Source organism: Equus caballus, chromosome 16 (genome assembly GCF_041296265.1).
Source record: "Equus caballus isolate H_3958 breed thoroughbred chromosome 16, TB-T2T, whole genome shotgun sequence".
Classification (NCBI taxonomy): domain Eukaryota; kingdom Metazoa; phylum Chordata; class Mammalia; order Perissodactyla; family Equidae; genus Equus; species Equus caballus.
Window position 1 is genome coordinate 36,185,431 of NC_091699.1, and position 19,790 is coordinate 36,205,220.

Below are 19,790 nucleotides of genomic sequence, written 5' to 3' on the forward strand. Positions count from 1 at the left end.
CCAAATTGCGTATGCAGCCCTGCTGAGAAGGCCAGGTGAGCATCCTGTACCGGGACTAATTATAACCTGGGGTTTTAATTGCTAACACCCTCGGCCCCCCACCCCTACCAAAGCTACTGCCTTTCGTTTAGCCATTTAACAAGTGTTTGTTGAGCATCTGAAATGAGCCAGACCCTGTGCTAGGCCTGGGCAAATAAGGAGGCAAATAAGCCGCGGCATTTACCCTCTGCAAGCACACCATCTGCTAGTGACGGAGGGTGGTGGGGACATAGAGAAATGCAGTATAGGGGAGTGTACCTTTGAAGCCCCTGAGTTTTGGAGCATTTGTAACAGGCCTAGGATTAGGGTAAGGTGAGTGAGGCAGGAACGTGTGAGTGTAGGGTGGGATCCTGTCTTTATTCAAAATGGTGATATTCTGTTCATCATGACTTTTTTTTGCATTAATTTTGAGCCTTTAAAATATTGCCTAAAAATCTTGTTTATCTTGATTGCTGTGTTTATGGGTCCCCTGTAAATTTTGCTCCTGGGGTGAACGCCTCACCCGGCTCACACTACTCCAGGCCTGTAACTCAAATCAAACCCTACTCTCTGGGCATTGAAGATCATCAGCTAACACTAAAACACGGGTGGTATCTAAGCCGTCTCACCCTATTCTTTTGAATTTGGGGTATAGGTAGACTGCCCTTGCCACTAACTTGCTCCATTAACCCAGGCAACCAGCTTTTCTTGACTCAAATTCAATGTCTCGTCTGGAAAAACATTCAGCCGTGAGAATTATCTTTTTGACAGTGATAAGAATGTCTTCCTTTACCAATATTTATGGAGTCCCTATGATATGCAGGCACCCTTATAGGCTCTAGAGCTACTGAGGCGAACAAGACAAGTTTGGATGAGGGCAAATAAGTAAACGAGCTCATGTCCATATATGCTGCACTCGAGATGAGGAAGTGCGTGTGGGAGATGTTACAACGGGGGGTCAGAAAGTTCTCTCAGGGGAGGTGGTATTTGAGCTGAAACATCAACGATAAGTGGACACCATGGCCTGTACCTCTTAGACTTGCAACCTTTTTTTTGACAGCTAATCTTTAATGAGCCCTGAGTTTGAGCCTGTAATAACATCTGTAACAACTGTACATGTCCCAATTCATCTCTCTCAACAATGCTGCAAGATTAGGATTTCTGTCATATCTTTCTTTATTGATAAGGAGACAGAAGCACAAATAAGGCAATTAATTTGGGAAGATCACCAGCTAGTAAGTGGTGGAAAATGAATAGGCACTAGGCAAAGCTTAGTGAGGTGGTAAAGCTTAGGGGGGTGGCAAAGCTTGCCTTCAACGATTCAACAGTCACTTAATGAGCATCTACTGTACCCAGGCGTTGGGCAATCACACATGGGCATATTTCACCCTCCTTCTCCTCATCTGCCAACACTTAGTGAACACTAAATAGATTCATGCATGGTACAAACTTTTAAAACAGTTCATTTTGGGGGATAATGGGACTTTTATATATTGATTGTGCTGGTGGTCACAGGTCTGTACGAATTCGTCAAAAGTGGCAGAATTATGCACAAAAAAGGGGAATTCTACTGTATGTCAATTATACCTTAATTAAAAAAAAACCTTAACCCCCATCCCTCTACCTCCACCCCCTATCCCAGCACAGCAGCAGGGGGCCTTGAAGTGGTCCCTGCCCCTAACTTAGGCGCCAGGGGTGAAGGAAGAGGCTTTGGGGGCGGGCCCAGTGAGGGAAGGGAGTTAGCCCCAGAGGGCCGGCGGGGAAGCAGGGAAAGGGAGAAAGTAGGCACAGCCGGTGCGGGGGAGGGATGGGAAGGGCCCCTGGATGGCGGGGCGAACCCGGGGAGGGCGGGGGGATGCCGGGAGAGAGGGAGGGACCTGCGGGCGGGAGAGTGAGCAGCACAGGGAAGGGAGGCGGGGGAGGCGTGCGCTCCGGAGCCAGCTGGGGGCTGCGAGGCGGAGACAGCCAGGCCACGGGCCGCCGAGGGTGCCCGCCCAGGCGACCCGCCCTACCGGCTGCGGTGCGGACGGACCGACGGACGGCGCTGCTTGCAGGAGGCGCCCGGCCATGTTCAGCCGGAGCTCCCGGAAAAGACTCTCCAGCCGCTCGGTGAGTGTCCCCCACGCGAGCGGGGCCGATCTCCGGGTGTCCCCGGTCTGCTGGGAGCGCCCCTGCCCCATCTCCCTCCACCCGGCGGCCGCGCACCTGTGGCCCCAGGTAAGCCGGCCCCGCGGGCGTGGGCGCGTCCGGGGCGCGCGCGAGCGCTCAAAGGCGCTGAAGGGGTTAAGTCTGGATCCCCAGGCTGGGCGAGAGCGGGACTAGGAACCGTGGCCCTGGGTGTCACAGTCTGGGGGCGCCCCGGAAAGCCCCCTCCTTCGCCTCTTAGCTTAAGGCAGATCGGAATCCCAGCACCAAAGCTCCAGCGTCCTGCCTCTTGGAGCTCTAGACACGGACTTGACTTTAGGGCTGTCTTTTGGGGTGTCCTGTGCTGCCCCCTTCCCGGGAGCACCAGCCTGATCTAAGGCGAGCGCGCCATGGTCGCTTCTCGGGGACTCTAGGGAACAGAAAGGTCTTGCTTTTGTTTCTTAGAAACCCGTGACCAAGGTGTCTGGGGGAGACAAAGCCCCAGCCTTGGCCATTTCTTGGTGGCTTGGTGCCCACGCCAGAGTCCGAACACCCTTCCCAGAGCAGGAGACCACCCCTGGGACACCGGCAGCGCCCCGCCTCACGTCCCCACATCAGAGAGGAGCATTTGAGTCAAATCAGATGAGGTGGAGTGGGAGGGACAGGTGGTCCTGCCTGGGACACAAGTGGGGCTTTAGAGGGTGTCCCCGAGGTGGAAACATGGGCGTGTTGTCTTTTTGTTTTGAAGTTGACCGGACTGGGGCGGATCGAAAGAGGCCAGCCATGTAATGCCTGTGGTGACCAGTGCCCCGGGTTCGCCTTGCATAAATGGAGGTAGGACGCCTTAAATCCAATTCCTAAAGGGACAATAGCGTAAGGAGGAAAGTATATATATATATATATGTATATATATATGTATACATATATATATATGTATGTGTATGAAAAACATATATATGTATGAACACGCATATATTTTTCTCCTTTTGTAAATCTAACTTGTAAGTCACATGGAAAGAATGCAAAGGCTGTTCCTTTAAGAGTGGGACTACATCTGCTACAAATATTGAAGGTGGAAGTGGTGGCCAGACACTGGGGGATGCAGGAGAGCTGGGCTCAGGCTGCATTGCTCTGATGTGAGAGTTTGGAGTCCCTCCTACCCACACTCTGTGTATCTAAGTCACTCAGCCCCAAACAATTCAATCTGGGCATGGCAGCGTTTCCGACTGCCACAGTGCAGGGTGTATAGGATTCCCTGGACTAGCTGGTGTTTTCCAGGTGTGTTTTTAATTCAGCCCCTGTAGCTCTGGGTCCCAACCACAAATCCACCACTGCCTGCCTGCGCTGTGTCAACCCTCTTTGGTGGCCAGATGTTTCTTATTAATGCGCCGTGAATGTTGACTTCCAGGCAGCCCCAGCCTGGATTGGAATGATTATGTTTGGGACACAAGGGATCTGGGTGCCCTCCCAGTGCATCTGGCTGCTGGGGCTCTGGTTGGGAAAAGTTGGGGTACAGGCTTGCAGACCCTCAGTTTGGTGATGTAAAGAGAAGAAGTGGCTCCTTCTTGGCAACTTCATGAAAAGGAAAAACTGGTGACAGGAGAAAATTCTCCAACATCATCACACGTTCCTCTCTGATTAGTGCATCTTTCCCCCTTTCCCCGCCACTCACGTGCCCCTTTGAAGAAGGCTGTTTCTGGATGCTAGGGGGAATTGCCTGCTTTGATTTTTGTGCCCCTTCTGTGTGTGCTTCTCTACTTTCTCCCAAATGGTAGCGTGTGCTGGGCACCCAGTTATACGGAAACTCCCAACTGGCTCCTTCAGAAATTAAGTGCTTTTGTTCCTGCCTCAGATGGGTCTGGCAGCCTCTTTGCCTTTGTTTCAGGGCACTGAGCACAGCCCTTACGGCTCCCGAGCATTTAATAACTTCTGTGTCAGGGGCGAGGCCAGGCGACCTTATAAATATGTAACGGGCAGACACCGGCATCCCTCGGTGGTGCCAATGTTGTAGCCAAATACGTTTGCTCGGGGTGGTCCCTTCTGTGTCCCAAATGTGAAAGTGGGCGACACATGGGAATAGGTGTAGAAGCTTAATTTTGTGAACCACATGCAGGAAGACACGGCTAAAGACTCCTTCCCTTTTGATGCATCTTGTGCTCGCGTGGGGGTGGGACAGGCAGCGTGATGAACAGGGGAGGGATTCCAGCTTCCCTTCCTCCCCCACTCTGGAGTCTTTGGGTCCACTTCTGACCAGAGGCCTGTAGGGTAGTGGTACAGTGTGGGGCTATAGCCTGGCTCCCCTCCCTCCCGGCTGTGTGACCTCTGACCTCTGGTCAGTCACTTGCTTTCCCTACGTCTCAGTTTCCCTGTTAAGTGGGAATAATAATGGTACTTAGCTCTCGGCATTGTTGTAGGGATTAAATGAGATACTGATAACACATTGTTTGTCAAGTATCAGGTACACAGTAAGTATTAGCTACTTTTTTTTTTTTTTTGAGGAAGATTAGCCCTGAGCTAACATCTGCTGCCAGTCCTCCTCTTTTTGCTGAGGAAGATTGGCCCTGAGCTAACATCGGTGCCCATCTTCCTCTACTTTATATGTGGGACGCCTGTCACAGCATGACATGATGAGCAGTGCATAGGTCCACGCCCGGAATCTGAACCAGCGAACCCCGGGCAGTAGAAGTGGAGCGTGTGAACTTAACCGCTGTGCCACTGGGCCGGCCCCAATATTAGCTACTTTTGTTAGTTATTTTTAGCTTCCTCTCAATCACTGCTCAGGAGGAAACATAACTAGCCCAACTGCAGATGCTGGCTGTCCAGGTCACTTTGGACTTTCATGACCGCAGCTTCTTGGAGAACCTTGTGACACTGTAACCCAGCTGATTTTGTCAAGGGAAAACAAGTGTTTTATTTTCAGCCCATTGTGGAGCCTTTCTTGTGGAAAGAGACCCTTTCATTAGGCTGAGACGGGTTTTCATGCTGAAGCAGTGACCACCCCCCCCCCCCCCCCGGCCCCAGCAGCAGAAAGGCTTCACTTTGGCTGCATGAATGGGGTTTTTATGGCATTTCCACCCATTGCTGGAAAGGAAGCAGCTCCTTGCTTTTGACCCCTCCTTTCCCCTATGGGCATCCTTTCGGGTGGCCTTTTGGAAAAGAGGGACAATCATTTCTGGGTTACAGCACAATATTCTTTTTGGCAGTTCGAAATCCACAGTATGCTCACTTTCCAGCCCAATGACAGGAGACCGTGAACCCCTGGGAGAGACAGTTGTGTCTGAAACGCAAGGCTGGCCCCAAGCAGGCTGAAAGGCTGCTTTGGTCTGACCCAAGGGGAGTGAATTTCCCTTACCGCAAAGTACCAAGGAATCCTAAATATTACCACTCCTTGGCCTCTTAACCAGCATCTCTGCTTCCACCCTGGTCCCCCTGCAGTCCACTGTCCACACAGCAGGCACCTCCTAAAAGCAGAACAGAATGGTGTCACTGCTTCCCAGCTCGAAGGCACTCAAGTTCTAGAGAGGAAGTGCGCTGTAAACAAACTTTGCTTGCCCTGCTGGTGAGGTGGAGAGCTGGGGCTTTGATGTCCAGGCGGAGCTGGGCTGGAGTCTTGCTCTGGCTGTAACGAGCTGTGTGACCTTGGGTGAATGACTTAGGCTCCCTGGGTTTCATTTTCCTCAACTGTCAATCTGAGATCTCTCCACTGAACAAATATTTGAGTGCCTGCTTCGTGCCAGGTGCTGCTAGGGGTACAGCAAAGCAACACAGACAGGATTCCTGCCCTCATTCAGTGAATAATATTTGAGATAAGGTGGTGGGGAAAGGACTCTCTGAGGAGGTGACTTTGGAGCAGAGAGCTGGGGCAGGAACCAGCAGTGTCACCATCTCTTGGGAGCTTGTTAGAAATGCAAAATCTCAGGCCCTGCCCTAGATGCACTGAATTCACCGCTGAGCTTCAACCAGACCCCCAGTGGATTCGTGTGCATATTAAAGGTGGAGAGGCCGAGTTGAACCCCGCTGTGTGTGGCAGACTGCTCCCCGTACTTCGGGGCTTCCTCCTGCGGGAAGAGAAGGCTAAGGTCCTCTGGAGGTCTGTTATATTTTATGGGGATCTTCCTGAGTGATCTACTCTCTTCCTCATTTTTTATTGTCACCCACAGCTTTAGGTGGCAAATGTGGGAACTTTCAGGATGTCTAAAAAAGCCCGTAAGGACTTACATATCTTGGAGAGCAGAGGGCTCACAATTGTTACCCAAAGCTGTCACCTCCACCTGATCTAGGGCAGCTGAGGAGCTAGAGGAACAGAGGTGGGCAGCCCTCCCTGAGGTGACTTAGCCCCGAGAAGCAGCACCTCCGGGCAGCCTAGGGCAAACCCTACAATGGCCCCGGCTGCAAGAGGGCATTTTCACTAAGAGAAAGATGCAGGTGTCTTCATGGACCACGGCTGGAACAAAGTCATTAATAACCAAGCCCTAGTGCACTCCACACACAGCTTTCCGAGTGGGGCTTAATTGGCCTTCTTGTTTGCAACCATTTTGAGCAAGGAGAGGAAAATGGCCATTTTTACAGTGAAGAGATATCCTTGGAATGCCTAGGCACTGTGAATAAAAATAGTAATAATAATAGCAAACAACATGAGCAATAGCACTGATGAGCAGAGCTGTGTCTCCATGTTTTGCATGTGTTTCTGTGTCATCCTCACCAAACCCTATTAAATAGATGTGATTATTTTCCTGCTGAGGAAACTGAGGCTCGGGGTTGTTAAATGATTTCCCCAGGGTCTCCTGGCTAGGGCGAATGAAGCTGGGCTTTGGCTCAAAACCCAAGCCCATTTCCTTGTGACTCACTGCCTCTTGTTACTTCTCTATTCTAAGGCAGAATCACAGACGAGGGGCCTCGGATCACATCCAGCCTGCAGATGGATTTTGTTTGATCTGCACAGTGTGTTAAATAAGGGGGCTTTTTCTACCATTAAAATCTGGGTTTTGGGGGCAGCCCAGTGCTGCAGCAGTTAAGTGCACACGTTCTGCTTTGGTGGCACAGGGTTCAGTGGTTTGGATCCCGGGTGTGGACATGGCACCACTTAGCAAGCCATCCTATGGTAGGTGTCCCACATATAAAGTAGAGGAAGAAGGGCACGGATGCTAGCTCAGGGCCAGTCTTCCTCAGCAAAAAGAAGAAGATTGGCAGCAGATGTTAGCTCAGGGCTAATCTTCCTCAAAATCAATCAATCAATCAATCAATCAATCAATCAATCAATCTGGGTTTCAGAACTGGCCCAGTGGTGCAGCAGTTAAGTTCCTGCTCTGTTTCGGCGACCTGGGGTTTGCCGGTTCAGATCCCGGAGATGGACCTATGCACAGCTTATCAAGCCATGCTGTGGCAGGCATCCCACATATAAAGTAGAGTAATCTTCCTCAAAAAAAATCTGGGTTTCCAGCTTCTCTTGGAAAATCCAAACATGTAGTAACATCAGGGCAACTTCCTACGTGACAGTAAGTGACAGTAAGTCACGGAACGTGAGTGGTCTCCCTTTTGATGGGCGTGGCCTCTGCTTACCATAGTCTCCAACATTCCATGTGCATTCGAGGCCCTCTTGAAATAGTTAGGTAGCCTGTCAGGTCCCAGAAGTGATTGGAGCTTGCACTCCTGAATGAGCATTCTCACCTTCTCCAAAAATGATTTAATAAAATAATGAGCGTCTGTAATAATAGCTACTATTTTTAAAGCATCGACAGTGTTAGGCAGATGTCCTACATCCTTCCTATCTTTTGCTTACAACAGTCTTTGGAGATGGGTGCAGTTACTTACACCTATTTTAATAGATAGGATGCTGAGTTTCAGAGAGGTTAAACAGCTTGCCTGAGTTTATACAGCCAGCTAGTCAATGGGATTCCAACCCTGTCTGACTTCAAAATTCTGTGTTCTGGACCAGGACTTCTCAAACTTGGCTTGCATGTGAATTACCAGGGGATCTTATTCCAGTGCAGATTCTGGTTCAACATGCTTGAGGTGGGGGCCTAAGATCCTGCATTTCTAACAAGCCCCCGGGTGATGCTCCTGCTGCTGGTCCACACTTTGAACAGCTTCAGTCCAGACCAGGAGTCAGCAAACTACAGCCTGCTGGCCAAATCTGATCCTTCACCTGTCTCGTATGGCTCATGAGCTAAGAATGATTTTTACGTTTTTTTTTTTTAAGGAATGCCACATTTATTTATTTATTTCCTTTTTTTCTCCCAAAGCCCCCCGGTACACAGTTGTGTAGTTTTAGTTGTGGGTCCTTCCAGCTGTGGCATGTGGGATGCTGCCCTAGCACGGCCCAATGAGCGGTGCCATGTCCGCGCCCAGGATTCAAACCTATGAAACCCTGGGCCGCCAAAGTAGAGTGCGCAAACTTAACCACTCGGCCATGGGGCCAGCCCCTGATTTTTACATTTTTTAATGGTTGGAAAGAAAATCAGAAGAATATATCATGACGTGTAAAAATTATATGAAATTCAAATTTCAGTGCCCATAAATAGAGTGTTATCTGAACAAAGTCACACCCATGTGTTTATATACTTACTGTGGCTGTTTTCATGCTACAATGGCTGGGTTGAGTGGATGCAACAGAGATGGTATGGCCCACGAAGCCAAAAATATTTACAGAAAATGTTTGCCTACCCCTGGTCTAGACCACTATCTAGGGGAATATGCAGGTAGCTTCTCTTCGCTTTAGAAGAAAGGAATCTGAGAACTCTTCAGAAACATCCCTCCACCCTGACTGAGAATGCTGCTAAAATCAAAGGCAACCAAAGAACCAGGGAGCAGACCAAAGCCGTTTCTAAAGGGCACGTGGAGATGAGGCTTGCAAGACCAGATCAATGAACTGCCAGTGGATTCTAAGCTCCTTGTAATCCCTTTAACGTTTCTGCTTTGCTGATAAATGTAGATTCGACTTGAGCATTAAAAGGCGGGCTTTCAGAACAAGGCTCCTGGAGTCCCACTTTCATGAGCGCTGGCGTGGCAAGCCCGGAGCAGTGGTGGCTTTGTGAGGTCATTTTAATTATGCAGAGCGGTTTGTCTCCAGACAACGGCACCCATCCAGGCGGGATGCTTTGGCTGCGTGTGGTGGCTCTGGAGGCAGCGCTCACTGGGTCAGCCAATGCTGTGCTGTGAAAAGCATCTTTCCTTAGTTGCCCTGGCAATTGTGTTGATTGTGACTCGGGCCGTAATTTGGGGAGATGCTGGCCTGATTTTCTTCACTGGATTGTAATTTGGCTAAGGAATGGGTTCCCACCGATTATTTTGTTTGGGGAGGAAAAACACTCTGTCTCAGTCAGCTGATATGCCAAAAAAAGGGAAAACGAGATGGATGTGTGTGTGTGTGTGTGTGTTTGTGTGTGTGAGACTTATGCCTGGAATCTTCAAGATAGGGAAAGATACTTAGCAGCTAAGAAGGTTGCTGGTTAGCTCACCTTATGTCACTGGCATTTGATGATATGCCTGATGGAAGTGGAAACACCCTGATAGGGTTTTTCTCTCAAGTAAACATATCAGTTCCCAATTTATCTGTATTGTTGTCTCTGATTTTGAAAAAGGATGTGGCTATTATAGAAGATTTAAAAATCACACATGCACACATATAAAACACACATGGCACAGAGGGGAAAACCCATACCTTTTAGAGCAGGGGTCAGTGAACTACGGGCAGTGGGACAAAATCAGCCTGCTACCTGTTTTTGAATGGCCTACTAGATAAGAATGGTTTATATATATATATATATATATATATATATATATATATATATATATATATTTTTTTTTTTTTTTTGCTGAGGAAGATTCGCCCTGAGCTGACATCCACTGCCAATCTTCCTCTTTTTGTATGTGAGCTGCCACCACAGCATGGCCACCGACAGATGGGTGGTGCAGGTCCATGCCCAGGAATTGAACCTGGCCACCAAAGTGGAGCATGACAAACTTAACCACTAGGCCACCAGGGCTGGCCCTAATTTTTATATTTTTAAGTGGTTGGAAAAAAAAAAATCAAAAGAAGAATAATATTTTGTGGCACATATAAAAATTATACAAAATTTAAATTTCAAAGCCCATAAATAAAGTTTTATTCAAACACAGGCATGCCCATTCATTTAGTATTATCAATGGCTGCTTTTGCAATAGCAGAATTGAGTAGTTAAGAGCCCTGATGGTTCACAAAATTGAAAGTGTGTAGTATCTGGCCCTATACAGAAATAGCTTGCTGACTCTGCAGCTGAAGATATATGTTGTTAAGGCTTGGTGTTTATTTCCTCAGATTCATTCGAAGTATTATTTGTTAACAAGATTTTACAGAAAATATACATTGTATGTATGGTCTGTTATAACTTAGTTTTTTCACACTTAGAAAAACTTTTTGAACATTTTTACATGTCAGCGCATTAAGGGCAAAAATATCTAATACATTCATTAGTTTTTAGAATACATTGTGTGGGTTATCATGGAATTAAAGTTTTTCTATTCCTGGCCGCTTTGGTTGGTTTCCATTGTTCCTTATTATATGCTATATGACAATAGCTTTTTTTAATGCTACGACTTGCCTATGTAGAGCTCTTGTCAAATTGTCCTCTAAAATCATGGTGCCAACTTCCACCCCTACCCTTAAAAAAAAATCGAGTCTATTTGTCTGTTCTCTGGGCTGAAGCTTTGCAACATCTCAGCTTGTATAGCAGCCTAGTAATTAATCCTTGTTTAATCACCCTGAGTGACAATTTGTCCCTGATGAATAGTGAGAAAACACAGAGCATTGATGTCAGTCATCTTTTTCTCCAAATACATTGTATTTGTCTTTAATCCCCAAAGTGGTACTCACATTCTGTTGAAAGGCGGTTATTCATCCTTATGCTTCTGCTGTTTAAGGTTGGTGGGATGAGGGAGAATCTAATAAATTTGTTATTTTGTGGTCTCTTGGTTCAAAAAGCTCAAAGGTTATCCTTTAACTCTGCGATTAATGAGTACCCCAGAGGGATTTCCCTGTGGAGAGAGGGAGCATTCCCTAAAGGGAATAATTCCCAGATCATTGAGCATTTTGAGATCAAAGGGATTCTACCTGCCTTGTGTATGGGAGATCCATGGGGGGCATCTCTGGGGAGAGATGTATATTTCCAGCCAGTGTCGTAAAAACTCTGAAGCGTCTAAGGGCTTAAATGGGAGCATGATAGCTGAGTGGTTAAGGGGTCAGGCTTTGAAGACATTTTGCTGGTTCTTGGTTATATAGTCTTGGTTCTGCATCTTACTGGCTGAGTGTCCTTGGGCAAGTGATTTAACCTTTGTGAGCCTTGATTTTTCTCTTCTGAAAAATGGGAATAACATTACGTGTCTTATGAGGTTGTTGTGAGGATTCAATAGGATAATGCGTGTAATGTGCCTCAGGGTACATGGTGTGCAGCGTGGGCTCCGTATGTGCTTGTGGTTGCGAGAAGGTTTAATGGAAACAGAACTGGGTAAGGAGTAAGAAGACCTGGGTCCAAGGCCCTGGGATACAGATTCTATGACAGAGAACAAGTTGCTTCCCCACCACGGGCCTCATCTTTTCATTTGTTAAATGAGGATGATGATTCTTGTTTTATGGACTTTAACTCAGAAGAGACAGAACGAAGTCTGCCTCCACCTTATTTGGGGGTTTAGTTTCTAAAGGAATTAGCTATTCTTGATCGAATGGCAGATTCATGTGGCCCGTCACACCCTCGCCTGGGGATGTATGTACTTTTGAGGAAATGAGTTTAGAGACTTGGACTCTATACTCTCACAATCTCTTTGCTTAAATGAAGTGTATATACGATATTTGTAAAAACGGTTTGCAAACGATAACAGAAAGACAACATTTAAACTGTGCCCCTGGGGTCAATATTGAAAAAGGGGACTTTTTTTGTGCCTTGCACCCATCAACTGGACCATGAAAATTCATGTCCAAGATGAAAACCACACGTCGTCAAAACAGTGCTTAATCCATTTTACCCAAGCCTTTTGAATGAGTTTGCGTGGGTTCCAGTGTGCCATGCTCAATATTTCCATTTGTGTGATCACCAGTCCTTAAGCAGAAGCTCCCTCTTCTAAGGCATGAGAAACAAGAATAGTTATACAATATTTGAACCTAAGATCACTCATTGGAAACTCCTCAGATAAGATCTGGCCTGTACCTATATTTTGTTAACATTGTACAGGATTTAAAATTTCAGTTTCCAACATTTGAGATTTTGTGTAAAAATTCAAATTTGGGGTTTTCTCTGGAAAAGTTAAAATATCTGGCAACTCTGGGCTTGTATTCCTCCCTTCCTTTTAGATAGAAAATGTGTGTTCAACTTTTTCACAGTCCCCACCATTCCCTATTGTCTTGCACCTGGTCTGCCTCACTTGTTTACATTATTGGCTGGCTGCTGTAGACCTCTGATTTTGTGACTGTTGATTTGAAGAAGAAAATGAGTGAATATGCATGTTCGGAAGGATGATGTGAACAACAGATAAGAATAAAATTGCCGCTTGGCAGGGACAACTGTGCTGAGCAAGTCATCTAAGCACTGAGTCTTCCCTATCTAGGAGATGCTCTCAGGGGAGAGCTAAAATTATTGAGGACCTGCTGTGTGCTTGGCTTCTTTTGTGCATCACCTCATGTCATCTTCAAAACAATTTTCCGGGGCATGTATTTTAGTTTCTACTTTTGTGTGTGTGGGGGGTGGGGTGGGGGGGAAGATTGGCTCTGAGTTAACATCTGTTGCCAATTTTCCTCTTTTTGCTTGAGGAAGATTGTCTCTGAGCTAACATCTGTGCCAATCTTCCTCTACTTTATATGTGGGATGCTGCCACAGCATGGCTTGTGTGTAGTGGTGTGTAGGTCTGTGCCTGGGATCCAAACCCACGAAGCCCAGGCCGCTGAAATGGATCGTGCGAACTTAACCACTACACCACTGGGCCAGCCCCTTATCTCCTACTTTTTAAATGTGAAGAAACTGAAGCCCCAGAGAGGTTTGGTGACATGCCCTAGCACATAAGTAGGGTAATAAGTAGTTGATTCAGGGTTTGAAACCAGGTCTTTAGGGCTCGAGATCACAAGTTCTTTAATCAAGAGAGTGTTTAAGTCTGGTATTTTGACTCTCTTGGTCTAAACATAAACTATACCTTGAGGAAAATGGGGTCTTGTATTCTCAGTGGCCTGGGGCTGAGATCTGACTATCGTCTACAATGGACAAAATGAAGAGCCCTGGGCCAGTTGGTTTATTAGAGGCTGGGGTCTTAAAGGTGAAACTCCTTTAAAATCAGAGGATGTGCTGCTGAGTTTATTGGGGTGTGAGAAAGGTGAGAAATTGAATCAAATACAATAACATTTCCAGTGGAAGGCTGTTGTAGTTTTCTAATCAGATCTGCATACATTAAGCGGGCTCCATTCAGCTTGTTTACAGCTTTGATGTCTAATTGGGCGGCCTGGGGAGTCTGTGAAAGGGCGAGGAGGGCAGTCTTTAGAAATGTCGCTTGCATGTTTCCTGGAGGACACCTCCACAAAAGGGATCAGTCAAGGGAGAAAGTTTACAGCGCATCCCTCCAGCAGCCAACTTTAAGTCAACAAGCTAAAACTAAACAAGATGGGCGTTATCCAACCTTTGGACCTATGCTTTTAAACTTATGCTCCCTGATGCTTACCGATCCTGACACTGTGTTGCAAAACAGACGCAAGCACATTTGCCTGTTGGAAGGCGTTTAATGAGAGCGTTATTTGACTTTATGTTTGGTAAACTACTCAGGATGCAGAAACTGCTTTCACAATTCTTAAAAACTGCCTCATTATGTGGACACGTAACACCCAGAGCGGGTCCTCCAAGTTTGAGTGCTGAGGAATTAGGCCTCCAGGGGACTTATTAAAAGAATGCAGGTGTTTTCTTTCTTCAATGACGCTGTGAAATTACTCTGATAATATAATTTCTCAAAGTCTTTTGTTCCACAATCAGGCACCCAGGAGCGCTCCTGTCATTTGCATCCTTGATGACTCGGCCTTTAGAGCTTCTCCAGTGACTTATTGAGTTGTTGGGAAATTATAATGACAGTCTGTTCTCATCTTTAGGAAGCCAAAAATTTGGAGATAATAGATAACTGCGGAATGTCCATCATCTTGGGTCTGGAATATTCGAAGCCATGGGGAAGAACACATGAATATATTTTTCTGGGTTCTGGGAGGTGGAACAATTTAATAGATATGTTCAACTGCTAGGGATTTCGAATAATTTTTTTCCTTTAATTTTCAAAATCTTGGTGATCACAGCATTTTAAGGCAGGCTTAATTCTTATTTTAAATTAGTTTTGATCAAATTGTTGTATGAGAAATTGTGGTGTACACAATTTGGAAAATTCAGCAAAGTCAAATGGTTTATTAAAAAAACGAACATACATAACTTCATCACCCAAAGAGGAGTACTCTTAGCATTAGAAGGTGATTTCCTTCTAGTCTGGTTTCTTTACCCAGAGTTTTACATAGTTATATTAATTTTCTAGAGCATCCGAAACAAATTGCTACAAACTGGGTGGTTTCAAATAACAGAAATTTCTTCTCTTACAGTTCTGAAGGTTAGAAGTCTAAAATCAAGATGTCAGCGGGATTGGTTCCCTCTGGAGGCTCTGAGAGAGTCCATCCATGCCTCTGTCTTAGCTTCAGTGGCTCTTGGCATCGTTGGCTTATAGATGTGTCCCTCCCGTCTCTGCCTCTGTCATCGCATTGTGTTCTCCCTCTGTGTCCCTGTCCTTCCCTTCTCTTCTCTTATAAGGACTTGTCATTGGATTTGGGCCCACCTAATCCAGGACGATCTCAACTCCAGGTCCTTAACTTAATTCTATCTTCAAAGACGCTTTTTCCAAATAAGATCAGATTGAAAGAGTCAGGTGGATGTATCTTTGAGGGACCACTGTTCAACCCATTATAATAATTGTGGTAAGAAAGCATATCCAGTTTTATATTCTCAAGCAGTGTGCCCAACTAGGGCTTTCTAACTATGTTCTTTGTAAAACTACGGTTGACATGGGAGGGCTGGGCCTTGACTTTGGGGTGCCTTTGTGGGGAATACACTTTACTCGTCTTTTCTAGGCACGGTTAAATGCTTGCAACAGGAGGGGATAGTACACGCTGCTATTAGTAAGTGGAATTCCAGGATGGAATTTGCTGGCCATGTTGATGAATTCAGCTGTCTGAATCAGTTGACCCCCAGGTCGCCCTGTGAAGTCCATCCATCTTCTCTTAGCTTTTGTTGGGCCCTGCCAGGGAGCTGTCTAGGAAATGAACTGGGGGTGTGTGCACAGCCTTTTTGTGGCGAGAGCCTTTGGCCCTGGGGCCTTTTAATTAATGTCTAGGTTATATAATTGATTCACTTTCAAAGGTACAAAACATGGGCTTCCTTAGAAAAGGAAATTCTTCATAATCCTGGAAATAGGTTCCATCTCCGCAAAATCCTGCCAGAGCTAACTCCCTCCCCCCACGAGTTCTCTGTAAACACAGCCAGAAAAAGCGTAACATTAATTGTACTTCCCCGTTCCCTGATTTCTGTTAAACCCAGCATGAATGGATTTATTTCAGAATAAATTATCTGAAATAAAATGAAAGCAGATTATGATTCTTTTCATCATCATCTTAGCTATCATTAATTGAACATTTACAATGTGCCAGCAATATTATATTCTAAGCACATTTCTCCCGTTCTCTTATTAAATTCCTGAAACCCTTTATGAGATAGACACCATTATGTACATTGGTTTCCTGAGGAAACAGAGATGCTGCAAGTTTCACTTACTTCCCCAGGGTCACACTGCTGGTTAGCACTGAAACCAAGGTTGGACCTTGGGCTCTTAAACACCGTATTATATGGTGCTCAGCTCCAGAGGGATCTTATAGATTGTGGTAGGGCTGCTCCCCACACCCCTCAGGGTTTGCCATTCATTAGATCTCAGTTGGGGCTTAGAATTTATACCTAATAAAATACGTGCTGCTGCTGCTGCTGGTCTAAGGAATATAATGTGAGAACCACTGGTCCACACCATAGTCCAGCCCCCCAGGACATGATAGTCACACCAGGGAGACCAGATAAACGTGATTTAAATGGCTGTCCAGTTTAGCAGCCATTTCTTTCTTATGACCTAGTACCTTTCTTATCACAAAGTATCACAAAGTCGCTTAGATTACTATTAAATGATTGGTATTGATGTTGAGGGCTAGGAGTTCAGATAGGAAAGAGCCCCTTCTCTTACTTAAGGTTTAGTGTATTCTTGATCATCTTCTCTTTCCTATCACTTAGAGGTCATGGAATTTAATAAAGTGGGTTTTAAGCTCTTTCATCAGCTGGAAAGTAGAACCAGCCAAGGTCTGGTATCTATGAAGATGATTAAAGGTGAGTAAGTTGTAGCCCCACCAGATGGTAAAATACATTGTAGGGCTACAGAAATGGAAATAGTGTACTGGAGCAGGAATGGAGAGATCCCTGTAACAGACTAGAACATCTCCAAACCAGATCCAGGTCATTGTGGGACAATGGTATATGATGAAGGTGACATGGAAAAGCAGTGGGGGAAGGATTCCATAAATGGTGCCACGACATGCGGCTTCCCATTTGGAGTAAAAAGAGATTAGTTCAAAACTTTTAAATTTAGAAAAAATTTAAATTTTATCATGGATGAATGTTTTTACAAATTTGGAAAGTAAAAGGTATATCTAAATCCAAGTTATTTTCCCTTCCTTTTTCTCTCCCTCACTCGCTACCCTCTGGCAACCCTGGCTCCCTTACAGGTCCCCCAATACTACAAGTATATTCCCATCTCAGGGCATTTGCCTTTGCTGGGACCTCCCCCAGGACCGCCTCCCCCAGATATCCACAAGGTTTGTCCCCTCATCTCCCTCCAGGCCTCTCCTCCAGCGTTTCCTTGGAGCAGTGTTCCCTGACAATCCTAAAATCATAGTCCAGTCGCTCCTTTTCTCTTCCTCTGTCTTATGTTTTTTCACAGCACTTGTCACTCCCTGCCATTATATTATATTTTTAACAGATTATCTGGCTTTTGTTCTGCGTTAGAACTAACTACTTTAGCCTATACGAGCATTTAAACTTCATGAGGATATTTCGTTCCATGTCTCTTTTGTTCACTTCCCCCAAAACCCAGAAAAATACCTGGTACATAGCAAAGATCCCAACAGAATTTGTTGAACAAATGAATAAATGAATGGATGATGTGAAAACCAGAAGTTCTAAAGGAAGATGGATTATTTTGATATGAATAACTTACAAATTGTCAAACGATAAATTGAGGAAATTATTCGGAATACATATGATATACAGAGGCCTAATTTTTTAAAATATGAAAAGAGCTCCAACTAATAAGAAAAACATGAAACAGCTCATTAGAAAATTGAGCAAAGAATCTCATCAGGCAGATGTATGAGAAAATATTATTGGTTTTCTTAATGATGTTACCATTTCTAATGTTTCTGTTTATTTGTGAGACCAATATAAATAGCTGTTAGAAAATATATTTGTGTAGAATGGTGAAGTCTTTGTTCAATGAACGATAGCATCTCTTTTCGTAGGAATTATTAAAATACTATACATACTCTCATGTTTTGGGCTAAGCTTTGTTCACTTATGTCAAGAAGATTAAAAGACTTTTTAAGATTCCTTAGGATTTGGACTTGTCCATGGATATCAACCATATTCATAGCTATGATAGTGTGATCCAAGATATGACAGGAAAACAACTAGAAAACAACAACTTCTACAACATCAAAAAATCACTTCTACATCTAGGGATGTGGGCATTTGGCCACTTTATGGCTCTATTTCTGTTTTCTTGTCACGATGGCTCCAGAGTGCTGCTACTGGCATTTCCTGGGCTGGGGACAGGAGTGTTAAGCATTCTGCAGTCTGCAAGACAGTGCCCTCACAATGAAGGTCATCCTGCCCTGGATGCCCATGGCATTCTCACCCGGCGAGAAGCATTGGAAAGTGTTGCAAGCAGCAGATGCCTTTGGGACACCTTTGATGTTTGGAAACTACTTCTCCGGACCTCAGCTTCCCTCATCTGTAGATTGAAGGAGATAGAGTATAGAACCAGGAAGGACCTCATCATCATTAACACCTGGTAATAGCATTACCACGGCTTCCTGCTGAAGTAGCCAACGGAGGAAGTTTTGGCAAGAAGAAATGTAAGAGAATAGAGGTTCTTCAATCTCCTTGCTGGATAAGCCAAAACTCTCCCTTCCCTCTGCAAAACATCCAGTTAGTGGGTCCCTCTTCAGGGATCCCTCTAGTTGTGTTGCAGAATTGTATATTTACCAAGTGAATTCGTTTGTTCCCAAACCTGTTTATGGCAGTTATACCTGCTACTGTGATTGTGTACGTTACCTTCATAAACCCATGAAATATGAATGTGAAAAGAAAGAAGAGTTGTTACTTCTGTGAAAACTGAGCTGAATGCTTGCAAATGACCCCCAAATGAATACTAAAACCAAACAAACCAGTTGAATTAGGTTTTGGGCAAAACAATTATAAAAGATTGGGAACGAGGCAGAAATTGTAAAGGGATCTAGATTTTTTTGACAACATTCTTTAAATTCTGGCACCACTCTAAAAAAAACCCAAACTGGAAATTGAAGAACGTGCAATATCGATGTGTTTTATAGTTGAAATATAAGATACTCCGATTTGTAAACCCATATGTAAAACCCCCTCTCCTGCTATAAATGAATGTATGGTTATATGTTTCAAGAAAAAAATTTAAGATATGTCTGTATCATTATTTTGTGATTCCTCAATGTGACAGACACTGCTGGTTTCTCCACATCCATGGCCTGCTTCTTTAGAAATGTAATCTTCAAAATATTGTCTGACACATAGCCTGAGAATTAAGGCAGTATTTCTCATCCTTCCTTGCTCCTAGGGGTTGCCATTTGACTAAGTTCTGGCTAAAGGTATATAAGTGAAAACAGTGTGTACAACTTTGGGGAAGTGCTTTTCAAGGGAAAGCCTGGACTTTTCTTTCCCTGCTTCCTGTCCGCTGGAATGTGGATGTGATAGTGAGAGCTCAAGCAGCTGCATTGGACAATGAGGTGGAAGTCTTGTGTTGAAGACAGCAAAACAAGATAGGCTGTGCCTGAGTCCCTAATGATGATACAGATGCTGTGAAAGCCTTGGACTGCACAACTCCAGACTTTATTTATGTGAGAGGGAAGTTAATTTCTATCTTGTTTATGCCACTATTATTTTGGGTTTTCGGTCATTCACAGCTGAATTTCATCCCAACTGGACTACAGATGTTGATTGTGTTGGATAAGAGGCTCTGGTATACCAGCTACTCCCCAAGGGTCAAGAATTAATTTTGACTGCTTCAACGGGAGTACAACTGTTATTTTACTGGAACTATCATTTCTAATAGTAGCGATACACTGTGTTCTGAATGGTTGAAAATCTAGAATCATTCTTTTAATTTTAGGCGTGCTTGCAAGGGGAAGGGGTGCTATTCCAGAATATACTGTCCTGAGGCAGGATGACTTTCTCTGGAACCTTGACTTTTCCTAAGTTATTAGAGTGACTTGAATTACCTATGGATATAATAGGTCTTAAAGGAGGATAGTTTTTCCTATTGTCCAGCTT

The 19,790-nt window shown here is 45.0% G+C and overlaps 1 protein-coding gene across 5 annotated transcripts in view; it reads left to right on the forward strand.

Annotated features, from left to right (window-relative positions):
* Window positions 1-1,886: 1,886 nt before the first annotated feature.
* Window positions 1,887-19,790, forward strand: part of PRICKLE2 (prickle planar cell polarity protein 2) — a 314,495-nt gene continuing 296,591 nt past the window's right edge. The window contains exons 1-2 of one of the 5 annotated variants that reach the window (XM_023620120.2): window positions 1,887-2,127; window positions 2,891-2,976. In XM_023620120.2, coding sequence (XP_023475888.1) covers window positions 2,931-2,976 — 46 coding nt within the window. In that variant the 5' untranslated portion in view covers window positions 1,887-2,127; window positions 2,891-2,930. Of the gene's footprint in view, window positions 2,236-2,890; window positions 2,977-19,790 lie in introns of all 5 variants that reach the window. The other 4 variants (XM_023620123.2, XM_023620126.2, XM_070237268.1 and 1 more) reach the window with 4 other exon arrangements.